At 38.9% G+C, this 23311-nt stretch overlaps 1 protein-coding gene across 2 annotated transcripts in view; it reads right to left on the bottom strand.

Moving 5' to 3' along the window:
• TULP4 (TUB like protein 4) overlaps positions 1–23311 on the bottom strand; it is a 147016-nt gene that overhangs the window by 109296 nt on the left and 14409 nt on the right. For both annotated transcript variants that reach the window (XM_032184291.1, XM_032184292.1), the window contains exon 2: positions 8602–10893. In XM_032184291.1, the coding sequence (XP_032040182.1) occupies positions 8602–8853 (252 nt within the window). In that variant the 5' untranslated portion in view covers positions 8854–10893. The remainder of the gene's footprint in view (positions 1–8601; positions 10894–23311) is intronic.

The following is a 23311-nucleotide window of genomic DNA, read 5'->3' as shown; positions in this document are numbered from 1 at the left end:
CTCCAGACCCCCCACCAGCTTCGTAGCCCTTCTCTGGACACTCTCCAGGGCCTCGATGTCCTTCTTGTACTGAGGGGCCCAAAGCTGAACACAGCACCTGAGGTGCGGCCTAAGCAGATCCGAGTAGAGGGGAGCGATTACCTCCCTGCTCCTGCAGCTATGGTATATCTAATACAGGCCAGGAAGAAGACTTCTGATTTCCCTCAGACAAAACCAACATATATATTCTAATATATATATATATATATATATATATATATATATATCAATAAACAAAAACTATGTTTTTAAAATGTTTAATTTTTTTAAATGTTAAATATTGCTAATATTCAAAAGACCCTATGACATGCAGACTTCTTGCACAAGAGGAGTGCAGGGTCTACACTCCCTATTTAGTAAAAGGACTATTAAGTCCAAAGAAACTGCAGGATATTATTCTGGAAGGAGTAAGAATTCTGGAAATGCAATGAAATTTAAATAAATCCTATACAGGGTTGATGGCATTCCATGAGAAAAGAGCAATTCCTGCTTTAACATCTGTGATCAATGGGGTGTCTGCAGGCAAAAGTAGACTTGTTAAGATGACATACGTGAGAAAGCATTTATCTTATGCACTGCTAAACATAACTTATGCTAACTGCTCACTTTGTACAGTAAAGCAGTCTGTGCCAGTAATGTAACATCAAATGTTCCTCCATTTCATACACTTGCTACAGTACTGGTCCACTTTGGTCATGAAGCATATTCCGGTAACTCACGCTGTAACCACAACAAGAAGTGACAGGCACTTGCAAACTGCAGCCCTTCATAGCCACTTAGTCCTCTGCATACTTTTAAGGTCCTTGTATTTCAAGGAACCACATTTTGAGCATCCAGTCTCAAAAGTAAATACAATTCCTCCCACAGCAACACATTTTATTAATTAACAAGGTATTTAACCTTATCACTTGAGTGCAGCAGCTGAAAGCACAGCTTCCTCATTGAATACTTCTGAACTGAGGAGCAAGACATTTCTGAGACTGGTTCTACTCCAGCTACATCTCTGTCTCTCTCCCCCACACACACACGTACGTGCACATATTTACTCAAGGTAGTGCTGATGTGCTGGCTGCAGATTTATTGGCAATTCTATTTTGTCTGTCCTTGACAGAACAGTTTCTTGCCTTCTTATTTTACACACATTCGAGCCAATGCAGTAATTAGGGCACTACTATCGTGTGACACAATTTTCCCCAGAAGTCAGATCTTCCCCTGCCTATGTTTTGCATTTTGTCACCTCATTTTACCCAGAGCTGCAGATTTATATACCTTACAACAGACTTACACTCTGCAGCTTCTACAAAAACTGCTTTCCTAGGGGCATGGGTTTTATTGGTTCTTGTGCCATGTGAACAGTTTCTTCTCCTCTTCAGCTGCTTAGTGAGAAATTTCCTTCTCAAATTCTGTTTCCCTTGTGAAGTTATCCTCACACCCAACAGCTTTGACTTTCTGCATTTTAATCATCTCTACCATTAATTCCTCATGAGGATTTTGACTGTGCTTGACAACTTAGAATATCATCTGGATTTATCCCGAGAAAGATGCTCTCTGCCTCCTCTGGCACATCAGTTTGTTCTCTCATTTTAGCCAAAGTCAAATTGCATCTTTTCATACTTCTGCATCTGTATCACTTTCTGCCTGCCTTCAAGAGTTACGGTTTTTGATGTTACTCCACCAGTTTAGAACCAAAGGCTTTCACCTAGATTTACAGACAGACGTCTGCTGTCTGCAGAGTGCTACCAAAAATGCCAAATGAGGCTCCACCAATGCACATCCTCCACCACCAACCTGGGAACCCTGCTGTTCATCAGGGTGCGTGGTTTAAGCTCCCTCCTGCTGGCACATCTCAAATAGCAACAAATCAACTGTAGTTTCGAGTTCTATTACAATCTGACTAGGCTAAACAAAGCTACAGTTTTCTTTGTCAATAACGTCATCTGTGTAAATTTAATTTCCTTAAAATGCAAAAAAAAAAAAAAAAAAAAAAAAAAGGAAAAAGAGGGATATATAGGGATAATTTTCCAATACACACATTTCTCAAATAAACCCAGAGATGGACTGTCACAATTCTATACTGAAATCTTAAGACTACCAATTCCGTTTGAAAATTCACAAACATAAGATTTCTCAATTAAAATTAATTATTGTTACTTCCTGTAAAATTTGTTAGACAAACAGATTACTTCTCTTCAAAGAAACTTGTAATGCAAAAAGAATACTGAATTCCCTCAGAAATTGTGCACATGTTCATAAAAGACGCTATCAGAGCAGAGATGCTGGTTGCCCAAGGACAAGTGCCTATTTTTTTTTTTTTTTTTGTCTATCCTACTACATTCTGTCTACACTTGACAAGCAATTACTTGGTGCTTTATGTTCAATTATATTGTGAAATGTTTATAGTTCGTAATGGGTATCTTATCTGTTCAGACTATCTGTAATTTGATGAATTCCTCTGGGAACTGTTTAAAGCAAAGCAGTGTCCTTAATGACTATTATGGCTCAGAAATGTTATCATAAAACCTGATTTTGCCACTATTCAAATGCTCAGCAGATCCTGTACCTGTACATACACAAGGCCTTCACAATTACATATTGAGTTGTGACTTTTATTAAGGTGCTCATATACCATGCTTAGACATCAACAGAGCAGTAATCTCACCTCTTTACCACACATATAGGGTTTCTCATCATTAACCTTAAAGAAAAGGCTATGAAAGACTCTTTTTGCATGCCATGGAACATATTTAAGCTCCATCAGAAGTTTGATTTAAAATTAATAATTTTAAAATACTGGTAAAGACTAAATAATCCTCTTAATAAAGAGGATTAAAATGTATTTTAGCTCTTTTAATGCTTGCATTAAGAAATTAAAAGCACACAGCCTAAGCCCACACAGACAGTTCAGACAAAGTTGTAATAAAAGGAGCCTGCATAAAATCGCAGTGTTTGTCCTTTGTGCAAGTAAAGACTGAGAAAAGCCTAGCAAATACTAGTCACAAAGCAAAAAGTTAACAGAACCAACCCAGTCAGGCACAGGACCCGTTCTCCTGCAGGTCCCTTCTCACACAAGCACCAATTCTGCCTCTCTCTGCAGCACTATATTCTTTTTTTTTTTTTGTGGCTACAACCATTTGACGACAGAGGAAGGACATGGTTTGTAGACAGATTTCACAACTTTTATTGTATTAGCTAGCAGTGTTGTAAAAACCAGGCAAGCTTTCAGAAATACAAGCCCTTGTATGCCCAAAAGCATACCTTATTTTTCCAATTATACCAGCTTGCCTTAACAAAAAGGCAGTATTTCTGCCTGCACACCTTGTCCTGTCTTCTCTGTGCAGTGACAGGAAAGCAGGAGAGAAGATCTGCAGTACCACTGCAGTTTACATCAGCGTGTGCCTTGTACCACTGGGGCGCCTCTAGCCAAAAGGCATCATTACAGCATCTCTCTACCTCATTCTACCTCAACATTTCTTAAGTGTTCACAAATGGCAGCTGTTCCAGACATGTCTGAGGACAGCGATTGATACGAGGTACCCATGCTGTCAACCCACAAGTCAACTCCTTTTTTTCTAGCCATAATAGAAATTACAGTCAAGATCCAAATGCCAGTTACAATTAAAGTTTTTTTTAAAAAATGTATTTTTCCCTATGTTCTTACCAGTAACATTACAAACTAATAAACACTGCTGAAAAGGTTCATTTGTTGTTTTCAGTTTTAATGCTTAAGGAAATAGTTTTAACTTAAGGAAAAGAGCCTGTACCACTAGAATTGCTCTGAACATTTGCACGCAACCCCCAAAAGGTAGGCAGACTAAAGGAAAGCTTTCTTTGTAATACAGGAAAAGAGGATTTGTAACCTCCTTTCATTCTAAAACAAAACCAAACCAAGAACTGTCCAGAGACTTCCATAACAGAAGTAGTATGAGAAGCAGCATTTATTGAATATTTTTTGAAAGGGCAGTGTTCCTTTGAAAAGCTGTAACTAAAAATAATTCATTTGACAGCTCAGCTGAGATACATTTACATCCCTTTTCACTTCTAAATCCTGTGCTACGCAAAACAGGGTGTTTTTTGTGTTTTTTTTTGTTTGTTTGTTTGTTTGTTTGTTTTTTGTTTTGTTTTGTGTTTTTTTTTTTAGCTACAGTCATGCACTTGGACACTCCAAGAAAGTCAAAGAAATGAGCACTTCACTTTATGTTTACAGTAAAAATTGTTACGCATACTTGCTAATGTATTCAGCGTGTTACTTAATTCACTGCATCAGAATTTGTATATTCTTGCACTTCTTGGTAATGTTTCAGTCCAGCAATTAGCATACTGAATCTTACTGAATACATCAAAGATGACTTTTTAGTTCGCACAATGAAAAATATACACCTGCAAAACATTTTAAAATACTAATAATTAAGAAACATCAAGTGCCATAGAACCATTAGCATCTTAATACACTAGACACAACAGAATCCATTAAAATAAATGCCTACAACAGCACCATCCAACCAATTTGATTTGCAGGCATCTTGCAAATCTTTCACTGGGAGAAAAAATCCCTGTAAAGCTAATTGATGTCTACTGAGGATAAGGTGTAGGGTGTTTTTTCTTCCAACCATCTTTCACAGACCTCCTCGGAAATATCTCTCTTGAGACCTCAGGATGGACCAGGTAGTATTATAAAAAAATGTTCAGCCTTCAGAACCTACTGGTCACACCAGATGAAACCCTGACCTTGCTGAAGTGACCCAGTATTTTGCATTTAATCTGTAATTTATTACAGAGACAAAAGTCATAATAGGAATGTGCTCAAGTACTTTTCTAACGCTGTTTCCCAATACAGTCAAGAGAAGCCATGTCGGGTCAAAATCAGAGACTTCTACATTTCACTCCAACTCCTGCACAGCACCGTGTTTACACATGCAGGGAAGGGGAACAAATATTTTAGGCCACCACACCTCAGCAGCTCCCTGGCTGCTTTGTGGGCACATCTCCCTGACTTCTAGCCTTTCTCCCAGGCTTAAGAAACCCCCAGACCAGCAACCTCCACCAGTCTCTTCTCAGAGGCCAAGGGAAATGCTCCAAAGCCAAACGGAACCGTGCACCTCCGTGGCCTTTCCTACCTGCTCCATCCACTGCGTGCCCCAAGACACGTCCTCTACCATGACCTCTACCATGACAGGAGGTGCTCGCTCCTACTGCACATGAAACAGCCACAGCTGCACAGCACACATTTCCCCTTCCTTCCGCAGCACAGCTATTTCTGCCTCTGATACACATCAATTTTAATTGTTAGAATGTTTACCCTTACGTTAATGAGAATCAGGATTATAAGTATTTTTTTAAATAAAAGGAATCTGTCACAAAATGTGGTGTTCTCAGTTCCTGCCATAGAACAAATGGAATATGCTTATTTTTATCTTTTGTTCTCCCAAGAAACTACAGAAACATCAGGCTGTTAATTAAAAGTCATATAGCAGCCACTTCCTAGCTTCCAACTCTAATAACCAACCTTGAAGCAAATGAAAAAAAAACAACCCTGGCTCAAACTACCAAGCATTTCAGTGGCAATTACTGTCTGATGTGATGAATCATGCGAATCCACCACTGCAACATGCCTGTCAGTAACTCAGTCTTGGAGATTCTTCTTTCTCATTTGGTCTGATATGTCTGTACCAGCACACCTATAGCAAAACAGGAGCTGTGGACCAAAAGATTTCAGTGAATCTTTTCAGCAACCATATAAACGTCACAAAAATACATGACCAGCATCCACCTTCATAACCTGCTTAAAAAACAGGCTCATGTGCTTGCCCCTAAGTAGCGTTGCTTTTACCTTTTCCAGATTTTCACCCTAAAACTGAAATACAATGTACTGCTCTGCCCACAGCATATTACTAATTATACCCCAAACGGAAAGCATTTAGCTTGTGTTTTCGCATCTCCTGCTTGTTCATTACAGCATTTGATTCTTTATAATTGAATGCATACTGATATTGAAGCAGCAACGCATGTCAGAAAAAGCAAAAAAAAAAAAAAAAAAAAAAAAAAAAAAAAATTTATTTGGGATAAAGCTAGTGTAACAAAAATATACAGACATGTAAATCATCATTTCTGAGAATGAGACAACACAATGCAATCCCACAAGTGGTCAGTGAAATACACAGGCACTTACACTTTTAAGTCAAAGACACCCTTTAGGGATGTACAACAAATGTAACTTTAGTTGGACACATACACCGGGACATACTTGTAAAATTAGCATTTTTCATTGCACGAGGTGATACACAAGAGACAAGGTTGCTGTTGGCTTCCTGTTTCAGATGAGAAGGGAAAAGAAAACCATGTACTACTACTCATGCAAACATCAGCAATAAGCACTGTTCAACATTTTATTTAAAGAATCTTTCAACAGACTGTTTCTTTAGAAAACATCTTTCCTCCTGTAACTATCTTCTTAGAGGTAAATAGTGGAACGTACAAGAAGTACCAACCCTTGCATTTCAGTTTCTTTCCTAGGAAAACCAGTAGGATTATTCCATGAGACAGGACAACACTCGTTAAGCCTGGTGAGGAGTGTTTTATAACAAATCATCTCGCATTACTACACCAATGCCCAAAAAGTATCGCAGCAGGAAAATCTGACAGCAGCCACAGACTCACCACAAAGCTAGTTGCTCTAAAAGCCACTTCCCTTCTTCCTTAGGTAGCACACATTTTTGACACCACCATAGCAGCCTTGTTACAGAGAAGTGAATTAGCGGTCTCTAGTCTGGTCATTCATACATTTGCTGCCACCAGGAAGATTGTTTACAGAAACACGACCCTTTTAATTTATAAGAAGCTTGACTCAGCACAATTGAAGAGCCCGAATCAAAAAAAAAAAAAAAATCATACAGAACATTTTCATTCCATTTGAGATTCTTGTGTCAATCACTGAGGGGAAAGGATGCACAAACAGCACAGCTCAATCCACAGAGCAATGATGCTGCAACCCAGAAAGAGAATCTCATGGCCGGCCGCATAAGCAAGGCAAAACTAGCCCAAACCAGAGGGCAGCATGCACATCAGCATCTTTTTCACTTAACTGGCACGTTCTTAAGCCTGCCCTTGTATTTTCACGTTCTGCAACAAGACTTTACACTCTCATAAACAGCACTTCCCCTGTTATTTCCAATACACATATTATGCAAAAGCAGAACAATAGGTGTCCAGTTCACAGAACAGTTACAGAAGAAGAAAATAAGGACAAATGAAGAGTGATCTTTGCATCTCGCATTTCAAAAACAAAATCAAATTTACAATTGAAAGTCCTGTTGAGAACTCAAGGTGGCCCAAAGCAGACTACTAGATTAAAACACTTCTCTCTTCAGGAAGAGGCACCTGAAAGTTTTTTTTTTTTTTTTATTGTATTCCATACAAATACGTACATGAATCTGTCTCTCATCTATAAACATAATCTATATAACATACAATACACTCCAGTCTATACATACCTATGTACAAAATGTGTGGAAGTAGTTATTTAAGACTAAATAATTACCCCTCAGTCTTTTTTTCCTTAAAAACAGAATCATCATTGCTATTAACAGAAGAACCAAACCCATCCACCCCTCAACCTTAGGTGCTGCTTATTTCGAAAGGGCAAGATGTATTACAGTCAACAAATAAGTAGCACAAAAGACAAGAAAAAGAACATTGCATCTTTGGATTTAACTTCAGAATATATGATGTCATTCCTCCTGCAGATTTAGAAGCAAAGCTTTGATACAGACAAACTCTTTTCAAAGAGCACATCCAATGCAAACATAGCTTAACTAAAACGCAGGGTTAACACAGCAAGAAAAAGAATCCTTACACCTGCCCTTAACAGCCTGTACACTACTGGGCATCCTTGACGCTTCCCTTGAAGCATTATGCAGAGAAACAGACAGGTGCCTGGAAGACAATAAAGCACTGCTGAAATAGCAGCTTCTACCGACAGATTTATCCCTTTCAGAAAAATACACTTAAGAGGTTTTGCATCATTGTAATCAGGACAATGCCTTGCATCCTGAAGTTACAGTACGTTACTGCAGGGCACCTTGTCACTTTTCTGGTATGTCCCATTTGTTCCATTTACTAACGAGCTGAAGTTTTCCTGCAGGTGACAGCTACCATGACACTGCCGCCTGCTGCAGGACAGCCTGGTATGCAGTTTCTGAAAACTGGCAGGCTTTATCTGAGCTCCTCTCTCACTCCTCTGCCTTTCCATTAGTCTTCGAAGCCAGACTTTAATGTTATGCAAAAGCAGTCAGCTATCACAGTTTTTAATGCTCTTAAATGCATTTGTTGAATTTGCCTGGAAATTGGGCAAACTCCAGACCTGCTTCCAAAGAACATCCTCACCATAAGCCGCAAGCTTCTCAATCTATCAAAAAAAGCCTCCAAACACATTTGTATTAGTCCTGAGCCTCCTCCATACACCTCGCTACCAGGTTACAAGCAGAAATGCTCTACAAGAATTCTTGCTATAATTTCCAAAGCCAGCTCCAAACTCAATCGTTAAATCGTAACACACGGTTTGCTTACCTCGCTGTTGTGGCCCCTCAAATTGAAGTTGATTCTCTGAGGGGTGTTCCGGTCCCTCCTGCAATGGCTGGAAGTAAAAGTGACGCCTACAACTCCTCTGCCATTGCCAGTTGCCAACCAGCCTTCCTCATAGTACCGCCTCCTGCACACGGGCTTCTCCTTCTCACTTTTGGGAACTCTCCCTTTCCAGGAGAGGCAGAGGATGTTGGAATCGCTGCAAAGAACAGGCCCATGTTCCACTGCTGCAAACATGCTTTTTAAATATTTTATTTTTTGACATAAGAAAGTAATGTGTCTAGTGCACAAAATTTAAATCAACTTTTTTTTTTTTTATTGATAGGACTGACCTGGGATAGATCATTGAAAGGGAGGAGGATGGGGTCAGTGTTTATAAATATCCACCAAATGCATAGTGAAAAATTCCTCTATAAAAGATGATGGCAGTTGGCTAAGAAAAAGTAACGCTTAAAAAAAAATTCAGGTTCATTTTTGTTTTTGAGTCTGTAGAGTGAGGGTGCACTTATCCTTTGGAGAAACAGCTACTTCATAAGAGGCGCTCAAGAAATGGTTAAGTCATCTTTTTGCTCAACTTGATATAATCTTTATACAGCCTGAGATTCCAGTTTAGCGTAATGCAATTCCAGAGACAAAGAGTTGCAAATGTGTAGGTTTCAAGTAACTTAAGGCTTTTGAGATTTCCTCCAGTCAGATTTTCTTCAAAAGTTCGGTTGCAGAAATTTAAACACACGCACATACATATATATGTATATATATGACATTCATCTTTTCCAAGCTGCCCTCTGGCATATCTTTTCCATCTGATGTATTTCTGCTGCTAAAGCTGAAAGAGATTGCATAAAGGGAAAAAAAGGCACACAAACCGTGCGAAACAACAGACCCAAACTTGTGCAGGCACTGGTGTGCCAGGCCAGATGTGAAATCCCTCTTGGTACTGAACTGCTTGTTGGACTCAAAAGTTTTTGCAATCCAAAGCCAATCCAATTTTCATTGCAGCACTTTTTTTCCACCAGAGACCCAACACAGCCTGAACCGTTTATCACGCTATCTTGCCTGCTTTCCCACTTTTTGCCGTCACACACGAATGAAAAAGAAACCCCCTCTTCATTTACAGTGGAATCAAAAACGCTCTAAAGCTTTTAGCTTTCAAAGCAGGTAAGTTTGCCTCAGGTGAACCGTGAAGTTGTCTCTCCTCCAAAACAGGCTAAAATGTCAAGCTCGTTTTCCTTTACTTTTCCCTTTTTTCTGCTACAAGCAATCACAGACTTCTCGTCCTACTGTAAAAAACAAATGCCAGAATTAAAGCACATCAAGTAAGCACTCTTTCAAGATCTTCTAAAATTCACGGAAGGAAGAAATATAATCATCTAAAAAAGAAAGAGAAGCAGCATTAAAAATCTGACTTCCTGGTTTCACTATTTCTCTAGGTATTTTCCTTGCTTGTTTGATCGGATCTTTCCTTCTTGATGCTTGTCTACAGCACAGATTCATAGTTCCAGACACAACATTTGCAGCTGTACAAGAAGGAAACATATGAAGTATTCCAATCGTTTTATTTGAGTAACATTTATGAGCTCAATCAATTAGTATTTATACCACACTAAGTGAAAAGAAGAAAAAGGAGAGGGAGAAAGAATATGCAAGGCGATGACCTGGTTAACTCAAGAAGGATGACGAGGTTTGCTCAGTTCAATGCCCAGACTTGTCCCATAGTTCCTCAATTTACTTACTTCCAGTCATCATTACTCAACATGTGGTCACGATTTATTAGTCCATTCACAAACTACTGAGGCCAAAGCAAAATGTGCCAAAGATCATACATGGTTTCTCTGCAATAACAAAATCAGTTTCCTCTGCCCTTGGTATTCTTCTGTTTCCCTCACAGTTATTGATTTAGATTGTGGAGGTATTTATTAGGCCTTTTCTGTGTGGAGTGTGTTTTTTCTTCCTCTTCTTGCAAACTTTTTTCACCCGTGAAGACCATGGGGAAAGTTGAACATTACTGGCAGGTGTCTTTCCTTGGGTTACCGATTCCTGTGCTGGAAAGGTGCTCCATCTGGTTCTTAAATTAATTTTCATCAATTGCAAAGCTCTCAGGAATATGCAAGAGTAAGTCTATGTGATGACAAGGACGTGTGCGTTTTCATGTACATGCAGTACACACCAGCTCAATCAATCCGGTACTCAGAGCTGCATCTGCCTTCTCAGCTTAGCTGCAGTAATCTTGTAAGATGCCCGACATTCAAAGCTTGGAATCCTTGTGTTCTTCCAACTCTGAAAGACAAGGCACACACACAAGAAAAAATGAAAAAATAAGAAAATAAGCCACAGAACTTTGATTACTGTCACAGTAGTTCCTGTATCTCTAAGAGTTATGTTTAAGGATTTTATATAGGGCTCCTATAAAATATCAACGTTGTATATAGATACATGTAATATTCAGACACACAGTACAATATTTTCTTTTTCACAATTGATATGTGTAACTAATGAAATGTATCCAGGAAGGATACATTAGGAAAAAAAACGTTGGCCACAGTCACTGGTGAAAACTCTTAGGAAATGATCGCAACTTTGTGGGGCAAGGGTTGGGAAGGGAGGTGACAGCGGCAGGACAGACACAGAGTTAGATCCCAAGAGACAAAACCAGGCTCACAGACTGGCTGGGACCTCTGGAGGCCACCTGGTCCAACCCTCTGCTCAAGCAGGGCCACCCAGAGCAGGCTGCCCAGGACCACATCCAGGCAGCTTTTGAAGATTTCCAAGAAATTCTGTAACATCTGTAACGTGTCCAGAAATTTTGTAACATCTCTGAACAACTTGTGCCAGTGTTTGATAACCCTACCCTCACAGTAAGTGCCTCCGATGTTCAGGGGAAGCCTCCTGTGCTCCAGCTGGTGGTGCATACTGCCTCTTATCCCAGCACTGGGCACCACCAAAAAGAGCCCAGCTCCATCCTCTTTGCACCTTTCCTTCAGGTATTTATAGATATGGATTAGATCCCCCTCAAGATTTCCCCTCCTGTCTGAACAGCCCTGGCCCTCTGAGCCCTTTTTCATCTAAGAGATGCTCCAAACCACAAGGAAGTGTGTTAAACTTAACAGTCTCGAATAAAGCAGTCATCTGTCTTTCTATTACTGCTTTCAGGAAGTCTAACATGCTACAAAATTAAAGTCTAGATGTTTGAGTAAATACAGATGGACTTTAAAGATTACTCAAATCCTACGTAATTCTCCATTTGAAAAAGTGGAAAAAAATATCCCAATTCTGTTTATATGTAAAGCATATAACTAGAGTAGAAGAGATCAAACAAAAGGGTGTCTGGGATACTCCAGAGATATATCTGAAGTGCAGATGAACAGTTATTACATCTATACAGATGCTGCTAAAGAGAACTCATTTAAATTAAGAATTGCATTTGTCACATTCATTTGAACTGTAAAATTGGTATACTACATACAACACTGCATTAATCTCACCTTTTAAATAACTACTTTTTTTTAGTTTAGCATCGATGAACCAATATTAATTTTTAAAATAGATCTGGATAGATAGGTAGATAACAAGGCAAGGCCATACGATGGTTTACAAAACAATTTGGCTAGTATACTTCCCAGGAAAACTATCCATGAGGTTTGGTTAGTCATTTCAGACTTTTCAAAATTACAACTAAATGAGTTTTAAAAATCGTAGTTGTTACCTTTTTTTTTCCTCATCATACCACGATGAGGATGTAAGAAATGCCATTTAGATTTCCCAGATTTGCAGCGCTTTTCAATTGCACTCCAAAGAAAGTTCACAGAACAGAAAATTCAAGAAAAAAATATCAGAACACAATAGTCTGAAGAAAAACTGCATTTATCCTATAAACAAACTTGATCCTGTATCTGGAAAAGCAGAGCTATTACTTCCCTACCCACTGGCATCTTCCTAATGAAGAGATTTGCATTCAGGAGTAAGCATTTTGTAATAGCAGCATCTATATTATGATGCAAACTTTATTCTACAGAGAAGCAACAACACTTTTTATTAAAAAGTCTCTGAAACACCAGTAAGAGCAGTATGAGTTAAGTAAACAGAAATGTTTGAACTGTGAAAACACCGTAACTTTGAGCGGATTTTAAAATACAAGTGTAGATCCAGTGGCTTTGCACAACCTCTGTATGCAATTCCTGTCCTCAGTCACTGCATAGAAAATCAGCAAGTTTGAGAAAAGGACCCTTCTACATCATGGCCAGCAGACTTCTCTCATCTGAGTCTCATTTGCAATCACTTTTAGGATTAGAGAAACCAAAGTATTCTCTTCTTAAAATACTTTTAACTGCAGCAGGAAAGCTGGACAGGCAGAGACGACAAAATCTAACTACAAAATGAACAAACTCACCTATTATTCAAATACCTTTCCTTCAAGGTATACCTTTCTCCTGCCTACAAGACAGGACGTTTGTTTAAATCAGTGAGGGTCAACACTTCCTTTATGTTGCATTTGAATTCAGCAGGCGAATTAAAAAAAAAAACAACAAACAAACTGCTAAGGCAGTTGCATTAAGTACAGAAAAGATAAGCCAAATCTAGATTACATAAATACATTAAGGTTTAATTCTTTCTATTCCCCTCTCCTTCATTTCCACCCACTTGGTAATTCCTAAGAAATAAGCTAATTAAAATATTTAAATGCTTGTCTTCCCCCAAGAAGATCAGTATCTGATTTAGACACACACACCCCTTCTCTTTTGCCATCACAGCAGTCCCACAGTCCTGCTCTGTTCCACTAGTTCAAAGCAAGCTTTTTGCCTTCTTTTTCCCCACAATAAAACACAAATTAATGGTTACTACCTCTGTTGCAAGGCATGTGGAAGAACTGACAATAAGAAGTATTACATAAGAGCTAGCTGTTGCTTGTGTAATCTTACCACTAGTAAGAATTCAGGTTGGGTTTCCCATATAAAGAGAACTTAGTTTTTCAGATGAAATGCTCCAACTAAATTTCCAATTGTAGGTTTTTATAACCAGGCTTTACGCAACTATTCTTCAGGGCAGGGAAGGGACCAACCCTGGAAGTTCACTAGATCCTGAAGAATTACTTTATTTCTTAACTGTTAAGTTATTTCTAGCACTAGTCAGACACTAAATATCAAGAAATAGCAGTAACGTACTTTTACTATCACTTAAAGGGCAGATTAAAATTTCTGTTCTGGGAGATGCTACTTGAAACCATTCTTCAATACTGCTTTGAGTCTCAGCCCACTGATGTAAAACATTTCTTAGGCAGAGATACCTAATGAGACAAAAACATATTAGGCCTGCAACACCGGGAAAAGAAAAAAAGGATCCACAATTATTTAATTCAATTTTGCTTTGCCAATATAGCTTTTCTTCAATGTAAAACCAGCAACAAGTTATGTTCCCACACTATGGGAATGAATTCAGATATTAATTTAAGTTAAAAATAATAAAAAATTATTAACAGTGGCTCTCATATTTCAGTGTCAATATTTAACTCATCATTTTTACCTCCTAAGTGCTTCTGTTAACTTATATAAAGTGCAAGTGTTAAGCCAGTTAGACAACCAGAAAAAATATTTGCTTGTTCTCATGCATCTTTCATTGAGGTGTCTCTTTTGTTGACAGAAAGAAGTCATGCACAGCCAAGTGTACCAATACTGCAGCAAGCTCCTCAGCATTTCATGTTTATTGAAAACCTCACTCTTCGCAGCTTCAGAGCAGAGCATCTGAAGGTGACAATATAAGGAGACTGGTAAAAGAAGGAAAGCAGAGAAGGCAAATTCAGGTAAGTAAGTACACAAGATATCTAAATTATCTTTAAAAAAACACGACCACAACAGGCTGCATTTTTAAGATTCTGACCACCCAGCAGTCTTATGGAAAGAACCGTAAGCTACAGAGTCTTTGAAAGGTGAAAAGTCAGGCTACCAGATTTCAGGCTTTTTCAGCCTGACCAAATTTCCTTCCTGTCAAACTTGCATGAGGTCAAAGGAAACAAGTTTTCCCTCCCCTTGCAGACTAAAATGGGAAAAGATATACATCAGAATCCATAAAGATGGCAAGACACTGAGAAAATGGGAAAAAATAAACTTAAAAAAAGGGAGACCACAAAACTGTATTTTGGTTTGAAGGATCAAACTACAAATGGTTCTGCACAAGCTGATGGCAGATGATCCCACTAGCTATCAAACAGCGACTGTGGGATTAACCTTCAAGGTTACTGCTGAACACAGTACTACACAAGTGGCACTTCTGATAGTGCAGTCATTCTATTATGGGCCGTACACTTCAGAGCTGAGAGATGGCCAGCTGACACACTTGGTTGTTTACATAGCCCAACTTACAAAGGAAAATAAATTAACAAATCCTGTCTAACAGGAATAAGAACTATTTAACAAATTGAACTACTTGGTTGCTACAAGGCTGAAGTACATGGAAGGAAGAATAACTGGTTTGGGGGTAAGGTTTTTTTCCTACTAAAAAAGAGCCAATTCCATAGGGATAAAGTGTAATTTTGAACTGAGTAACTAGTGCTTTTCCTTTTCTTTCACTCATCTCCCCTAATTATCCTTACTTCATTCACCTTTCATTGCACTATAAGCCATTGATGTTCCGTATTTCTTTCATATTATGTAACATACAATTTGGAGGACATTTCTAAACATATACCAATAAGGCTGTAAAATGGTCTTCACTCCTAGGTAGAGGAAGAGAGAAGAAAAGTCAGATGATGTTTAATGTTTGTTCTGTATGCTCTTAAATGGTTTTCTCTCCACAGCTTTCATGCCTGGGTAATTCTAGATGTCCCTCCCCTGCTTCAAGACAGCTGCACGGGCAGGGCAGGACAGGCAGCCGTGCTAACGGGGGATGTGAGGAGGTCTGTAACCCCACCAGAGCTGCACAGAAACACATCCGCAGCAAAGGTGCAACGCCAGGCACTGTGATCCTAACTGCCAGTCCATTAATGCAGACGCTGCACTGTCAGTTAGACACTGTGATGTATTGTTAAGCAAATAAAAGAGATGGAAAAACGTATTTGTTGGCAGATGGAGAGAAATGAAGCTTGTATTAGCGGCTGCTCAGCAGACATTCATCGTGAATACTGACAGAACTGACTTCAATGCAATGTTCTGACACACAACCACCTCCTCCACCAAGTAAAAACATTAATAGCTGATCATAGCTGCTGTGCTGAATGACCTTCTGGGCTTCTTTTAACAGGGAAGGCAGCAGCATTTGTACACTGTATACGTTTCTAAAAGGGGAAGACCTTTTCTCAGGCACAGCTCTCTTATATGAAGGATAAGGGCAACATTTGTATTATCTCTAGAACTATTAGATACGTCTCCCTTTTGCTACTTGATGCTACACCATCTGACTCAATGGGGGTTGCATCAAAAATACACTTAGGAAGAACAAGCAAGAAAAAATTAAAAATGCCTTCAGGAAAAATACTTCCAAGAAAAACACCAAGGGTTCTTAAGCAAACTGTTAGAAGCTAATAATTGGCAGTTGCCAAATTTACATGTTCTCCAAAAGGCGGGGGCCTGAAGACATGAAAGACAGTGAATTATTAAAACCCGGCCTCTGGAGGAAGTGAGGTAGACAAGCAGCTACGTTGCTCATGAGAACTTGAAAGAGATAAAGGCACTGCAAAATTGTCTCACCCCAGCCAAAAGTTAAAGATATTTGAACTAAACAGAAACTACCAAAAGATATAAGAGAGATAATACTTAGCCTTTTGTTTTTAATCACTTACTTTAGCCGATTAACTATTATACCTGTTTTTGAAAGGCCTGCTGCAAGTCCACTTAATCTGTTACTGGTCAAACACTCCCAGCTGCAAAAAGCTGAAGACATTTCTTCTCCTCACCACTTCTTTCTCAACCCCCACACATCACCATGCCCTCATTTATGCCAGGACAATCATTCAAGGCGCTGCAGCGTGAACTACATCAGGGAAAGGATCTAATTCAAAGGCTCAGACATGAAGTTTCACAACAGCTTAACCAACATAAATCTGGTTTGCTGGATTCAGTCCCACTCTCCCCTTCCCTTGCGACAACCCAGGCCCCTCCAGCCTCTCCTCACAGAGGTGCTAGCACCCTCCCAACCAAACAGTTCAGCAAGCTGAGCTAGCCAAATACACATCCTCCTAAAACAGTATCTGACTTCCACCTGGATCAGTGCCTTCAATCAACTGACCACACACGTGCAGCAGCATCCTCCTGATGCAAGATCAGGGTGGGAGGTAGAGTCCACAGTGGCCTAGATTGCTCACTTTGAGCCATACTTAAGCACTTTTCCTTTTTTGTTTCAAGCTGAATCAACCCCCGACACAGTCCCAGCACAGTCCCACATTCAGCTGCACTGGTAAAATTGTGAAGGTGCAGCCATACGGCAGAAGGGAGAAACAGAGGGAAGGAGAACTTGCAACGGGTGTCGCCATTTGAATGCTTTCTAGGATAAAATTTGGGCACAGAGGGTTTCTAAACTCATGCATTAGCCTCAGAAGAAAAGAAATCAAAAGTCTGTATCAAGGGATGAATTTGAGATGGCCACCAAAATGTCCTGGAGCAAAGGCCAAGACACCCGTCTCACCTTTGAATAACCTGAGGTGGGCTGAAACACTTCAGATGTTGAAAGATCTGTTTCATATGTACCAATGAAGCATATTACCCTTTTAAAGAAAATGGAGACTTACACCACTGAAGCACACATTTAAAATCTTTAGAGCCAAATAGAGATGTAAAGTGTGACCAAGAAATTCCCTTCACTTCCAAGTGTGAATCATCTCTCTCAAAAAAGGGCCAAAATCTTCACAGCAGAGAACACTTACACAATGTGTACTGCAGAGGACGATCATTTAAAAAGTGAAAACAACTGTCTTGTTAATGACATTCAAAAAATCTTCACCAGAGCCCCATTTCCACTGAACTGACTACTCTGACCTTGCCTGTAATTACAGAGCACTTTCTTTCCCTGAGGAACTCTCTGCAGCCTGCAAACATCCCTTGAGCCTGCAGCAGTTCTGTGTAGTTCCTAATTATCTCCAATATCTGCCCACAGGCTCTCTTAGCACTTTCTTATGAACATACGTTGAAGTTTTGCTATCCTCCCCCAAAATCCCAATACACCTTTGTATGTGACACTTGCATTGCAACCCTGAAAATAAATAATAAAAAAACAGGAGGGGGAGGTGACTGAAGGAAACAACAGGAGCCACCAGTTTTTAAAAACTCAGAAGAGCCCCATAAAGTAGATTTCTGTTGGACAGCAAGACGTGTTTCAGTCAGAAATTTTTTAAACAGTGGGTTTCTACTTAACGTGGTGTGGAGCAGACCAAGTGCAGCACGTTGCAGCAGGGAGGGAGCTCCGGGTGATGCTGCAAGCTGAATCACAGGCATGAGGCCGACCGTGGGTACCAGCTTCCCACCGCACAGCCCCTTGCTGCTCCACTTGAGCTGTGAAGCAAGGCACTTCCCACAGAGTGGGATGGATTTTTTTTTTTTAAATACAAGATCAGAGGAACAGTTCTCAAGGAGTTCTGATTTCTCAGTCTTTGGGTGGGGTAATCAAAAACTTTGTTCTAGTCTTGACTGTCCCTCAAATGTGCCATAACTGAACATTTCAGCCTGTGTTGGAGGACTTGCATCCATCTCACAACCACTGCTTGGTGGCCTAGATGCAGAGGACCTCCTTCAAGGTCCCTACCGTCACATAAGAGATCCAAAGTTAAGGAACAACTTCGTCTCCTCCCCTTAACTGCCCCCTTCTGTTTCCATTCCACATTTTCTCCTCAGGGTTCTGGAAGCTTATGCAATTTGCAATTGGCTCTGGGTTAAAAGAATATCACATCATGAAGACAGACTCAAAGACTGGTTGCCTTGTAGCAAACTTGAGAAGTGAGTCTCTGAAGAGGCCTTTGTAAAAGCTGGGATCTTTAAATGAGTGCTTGCAACACAGCAAAGACTTGAGTACAGAAGTGAGTTGTCACGCTAGCAACGCTTGGAGGGCATCAGATTAGCTGTGCACATACGTGCCCAGGGAGGTGAATGATGGTTTTGAAGTGCTTTGTCTCCATTAATATGCCAAGTGTTGACTGGTCACCTCTACAAACGGAGGCGAGGAGGCCAGCAAGAAGCAGGCATCCTCTCTCTATGCACAGGAATACTCTCCCGGATATCTGCCAGAAAGGGAGATCCACACCTACGTAAATTGGCACAGCAGTCCTGTGTCAAAGTGTTTTTATAACTGTGAAGACCTTTACAGAGTGATTCTCTCTTCATCCTGGCCAAGTGCTCCTGTTAGACTTACGGAAGATTTAGGTACATGGCAGTATGCGACAGCTGCAAAGAGCTCTATCATTCAAAATGATATCAAATGTGTTACATTAGCACAGATGAAGATGAACAAAGATGTCCAGAAACTCTGGAAAAGCATATTCAAGGAATTAGTTATTTTTAAAAGAAATTCTAAAAAATTTCACTTAAATGCTGTCATTGTAAAAAAGAGACTATTTCAATTTTGTTTATAAAACTCTATTTTAGAATTAACTTAAAATTTAGTCGGGATGCCAATTCTTCCCATTCAGCTTTGTCAATCTGCAAATAAGCAAGCCTTTGACAGGTATAATTTTTAATATAAAATTTATTCATTCAAAGTTGTATTGATATATCCATTTCTTAACATGTCAGCATCCCAAGACATTCCAACTTCATATAATTCATAACTACAACCATCAGATAGTGCTTGCTTCTATTTATAATCTCAAAGTTATAGAAAATATTATTTGGAACAAACAGATTTCATCAAGAAAGAAATGTTGTAGATAGACTTTTTTTTTTAAAGTAAAAGTAATATTCTCACTGCTTTATAACTAGTCCTTTAATTCATTTTCACTTGTTTTCCTTGGGAAGTTATATAAACACAGTAACTGCCAACTTCTTGGATCCAATTATTTCTCTTCTTCTACACAACACTCTCAATACTTTTCATTATCTTCACCTAATCTACGCTAGTGAGATTTTCTGGTGAAGCCCAGCTTCAGAATCTAGGAAGTGTAAAAATCAAAAGATTCATCATAACAGCTAAATCTACAGCTTCCAGACATTTTTTTTTGCCCTTTTCTCTTTTTGAACATGATAATAAATTCCTTAGGATTCCATCACATTTACAAGTTCTAGCCAAAAGTAGCAATTTGGAAAAGAAAAGGAATCCGAGGTTACTTCATAAATAATTTTGACTTGAAAATATTATATGTCAGATGGCTTTAAGATTTCTTTCTACGCCTAGAATTACTAGATACTTGTAGTTATTTTTCTATTTAGTAAATACTTGACTAAACAGCTCCACATCTGTATAAAAACATAATATTTACTATATTCAATTATATTTCTGTATGTCTATAATTAAAGGGTGAAAAGCAGAACACCCAGAGGGAATAAATAAACTAGTAACACACAATCCACCCTGACCGTTCCCACTACGAAACTCCACATCTGTAGCGTAGGCTCCTCTTCTATGTTGAAAAGTCTGCTTGCAAACTGCTCAAGGAAAATGCTGCTGCTTTTTCTGGTAAGCAGCTTGGCAAAGTAACATCTTAATCTCACAGTGTCAGTGGTCCCCTTGAGCTCACAAAGTCTATTAAAACAAATTACATGAAAACATCTTCAGGAGTTCAATTCTACGGCTTAGGAGGATCAGTATATTCAAGCTTCTTCTGAGATTGAGGGAACATAAGATGGTATACTACTTCAGTATCTAATGCTGTTATGACACCATAATACTTTCTCCATTAACTATGTATTATCCACAGACCAGAATAATAGGAGGCTAGTTGGAAAAAAACTACATGCTTTTTTTATCTTTACTAAGTAGACTGCAACGAAGTCTATACCACAGCACTTATTTAAAACAGCCATTACATATGATCTCCTGTAGACAGATGCACAAAACAAAAAGGGCAGACAAAAATATGCAATACAGTATTTCATAAAGCTGACGCACAGGTTCTGAAATCAGATACCCCAAAATGACATTTCAGGGAACTTCTACCCCAACAACAAAAATGCCATTGTTTTCCACTTACTGTTCTATGGAATTACAGCACGAAACAAGGCTGATGAACAGAAATTACCATGTCAGAATACAAAAGTTACATTCCTAAAAGAATTAAAAATAAATAAATATGGGAAAAAATCTAGTTACTTGGTGGTTCTAAAACCTCAAATAATATTTGATACAGGTGATGACTTCATTGATTAAAACCACAAAAAATATAAAAAGAGAGAACTGTTATACTTTGCACAGAATCAAAAATCATTTGTTTGCCTGAAATCAGCCTACCTTTCTAAAGCAATGTAATAAAAAGATGTTACACTTAAATACCCTGTCTTGCCTATAGCCATAGACCATCGCAGCAACAATGGTACTACCGCCACTGCAATTTCCCCATGCATCCATACTGCAATGCGTTTCTCTGGTACGGGGATACGCTTGTGTGGCTGGCCAAAGTAGAACATGGAAAGACTACTAGGAGCATCTGAGAGAAGAAGGAAGAGTAACCAACTCAGCGTTCCCTGAATGAGCCTTTCAGTGCATTAACTGCAAAATCGTAGAAGAATATAAGGAAACAGCATATTCCAAAAATACGAGCTATACCTTTATTAACAAACGTGAATAGCAAAAGGATAAGTGTTCCGCTATGTTTTTCAACATTTTTTTTTAAAGCAAATCCCTAAAGGTAATTATCATATAGGAACAAATAATTTTACAAATTAATACACCTGACAGATTCATAGTTTGTAAGTTATATCTTCCACATATTCCCCACATTGTAACTATGACAGTAATCCACCCAAAATATATCACAAAGAATAGCAGAAAACAATGTAATGATGGATAACCGCAAAAAAAAAAAGACAACTATTCTAATCTTCCCTGTACATCCACAACGTCTTTAAGGAAATAAAACCCAAAGGATGCCAACACATATACAATATTAAAGGGGCCAGCTTCACACAAACTATTTCTCTTTCTCTTGCTCTGAAGAATGATCAAAGTGTAGAACGAGGATTAAACTCTCTTTGGAAACAGGAAAGAAATTTTGGAGAGATATTCCACTCTTGGTTTTTCAGGACAGCTTTGAGTGGTCCACAATGCCTGTCTGGTCCATTTGAGTCTCTTGCATATAAAATATTTTTATTATTTCTACTGAATATGTATTTCTAATGTAAGAAACAGCATTAACAACATTTGTGGATTTTTTTTTTAAAGGGAAAATACCATTAAAATGATAACATCATATCCAGTCCATCAGATTTCTTTGCAGCTGATATTAGCAACTGAAGTCTTGTAACTGATGGAAGCAAAAAAAACAAACAAACAAAAAAAAAAAAACAAAAAAAACCACGTCCTCTGTTGATTATAGTTTGAGAAACTAAAGCTCACATCTGGAAAATGCTACTGCATACGTTAAAATTGATATTTCCATGACTCTTATCACACCCACTGACGTGGGTTTTTATAAAAGTAACGCACAAGCTTTAGTTTCCACTTCTGTGCATAGAGATTTTCATTTCAGATGAAGTCCGTCTTACAGAGAGCAATAGGAACAGTAAAATGAAGGTAGGCATCACTAGATTACAGACCAACGTGCTGGAGCAACGCTGAGCTGCAGAGATCTGATTACAAGCAGCATCCCCTGCTAGGCAGCCAGCCTCCCACGGGGACAGGGAGCACATACATTGGGATGCTCTACACTAAAGCACCGTTTGTTTCCTACACAAAGCCTTACAGATGTCACAGGATTACTGCTGCTCAGTGCTTCCACATTTAAATTTATCAGCATTTTTAAGCAGAGTGCAGCACGGCACCTACAGTTTCATAACATTCCCCTCATACAACGTGTTCTGTGACTCTTGGATCTGCTGCTCTCCTTGCAAGAGCCAAAAGGCAAGTACAAAGAACAGCTCTGGGTGGATAGCGAATATCTTTCATTACTGCTTCTCAGAACTGTGCCCAAATCAGCCATAGCTCTAGCAGACTTAAAGCAAACTCAAGTCTATCTTCTGTAAGCCCTCATGCAGTTGCAAATAAGATCAGGATACACACAGGTCAGCTCTGTTGTTGGTTTATTTGCTCTGAAGCAGAGCTAGAAATAACTGAAGCCTTATCAATTTTCAAAGCAAGCTTCTATAATTACATTGGTATGCCCTATGGAAACACTACTGGGTTTCTCATAGCAACCCTCAATGATTCAAGCAGCTAGCCCTGCTCTTCCCACAGCATTATTAATACTAGGAGCACTTCACCCTTTTCCAGCAGCAGCAGAAAAACTTTCTTTAAAAAAAATATTTCTCTGTCTCTATGTCAGGGCACTAGACATTTGCTCTGAGAGCAAATGAGGCCTTACTATTATCTTTAATTACGATTTATCACAGCGCTTCACAACAAAGTGACAGAATGCTGGCTTTTTAATTCTTAGTTTATTTTATTGCAGCACTCAAACAGCTCACTTTTTCACATTCTCCCATTATTTTTAAATAAAATGTTCTCCTAAATACACACAAAGTTCTGTAACATTTTCAGAACTATTTCATTTAAATTTGGCAGTGACATCTATTAATATTCCCTATCTTTTGGAATCCACCAGTTTACAGATGTTGAAGTTCCTCCTCCTTAA

Source organism: Aythya fuligula, chromosome 3 (genome assembly GCF_009819795.1).
Source record: "Aythya fuligula isolate bAytFul2 chromosome 3, bAytFul2.pri, whole genome shotgun sequence".
NCBI classification, from domain to species: domain Eukaryota; kingdom Metazoa; phylum Chordata; class Aves; order Anseriformes; family Anatidae; genus Aythya; species Aythya fuligula.
Note: the sequence above shows the minus strand (reverse complement) of the source record. Positions and strands in the feature narration are given on the sequence as shown.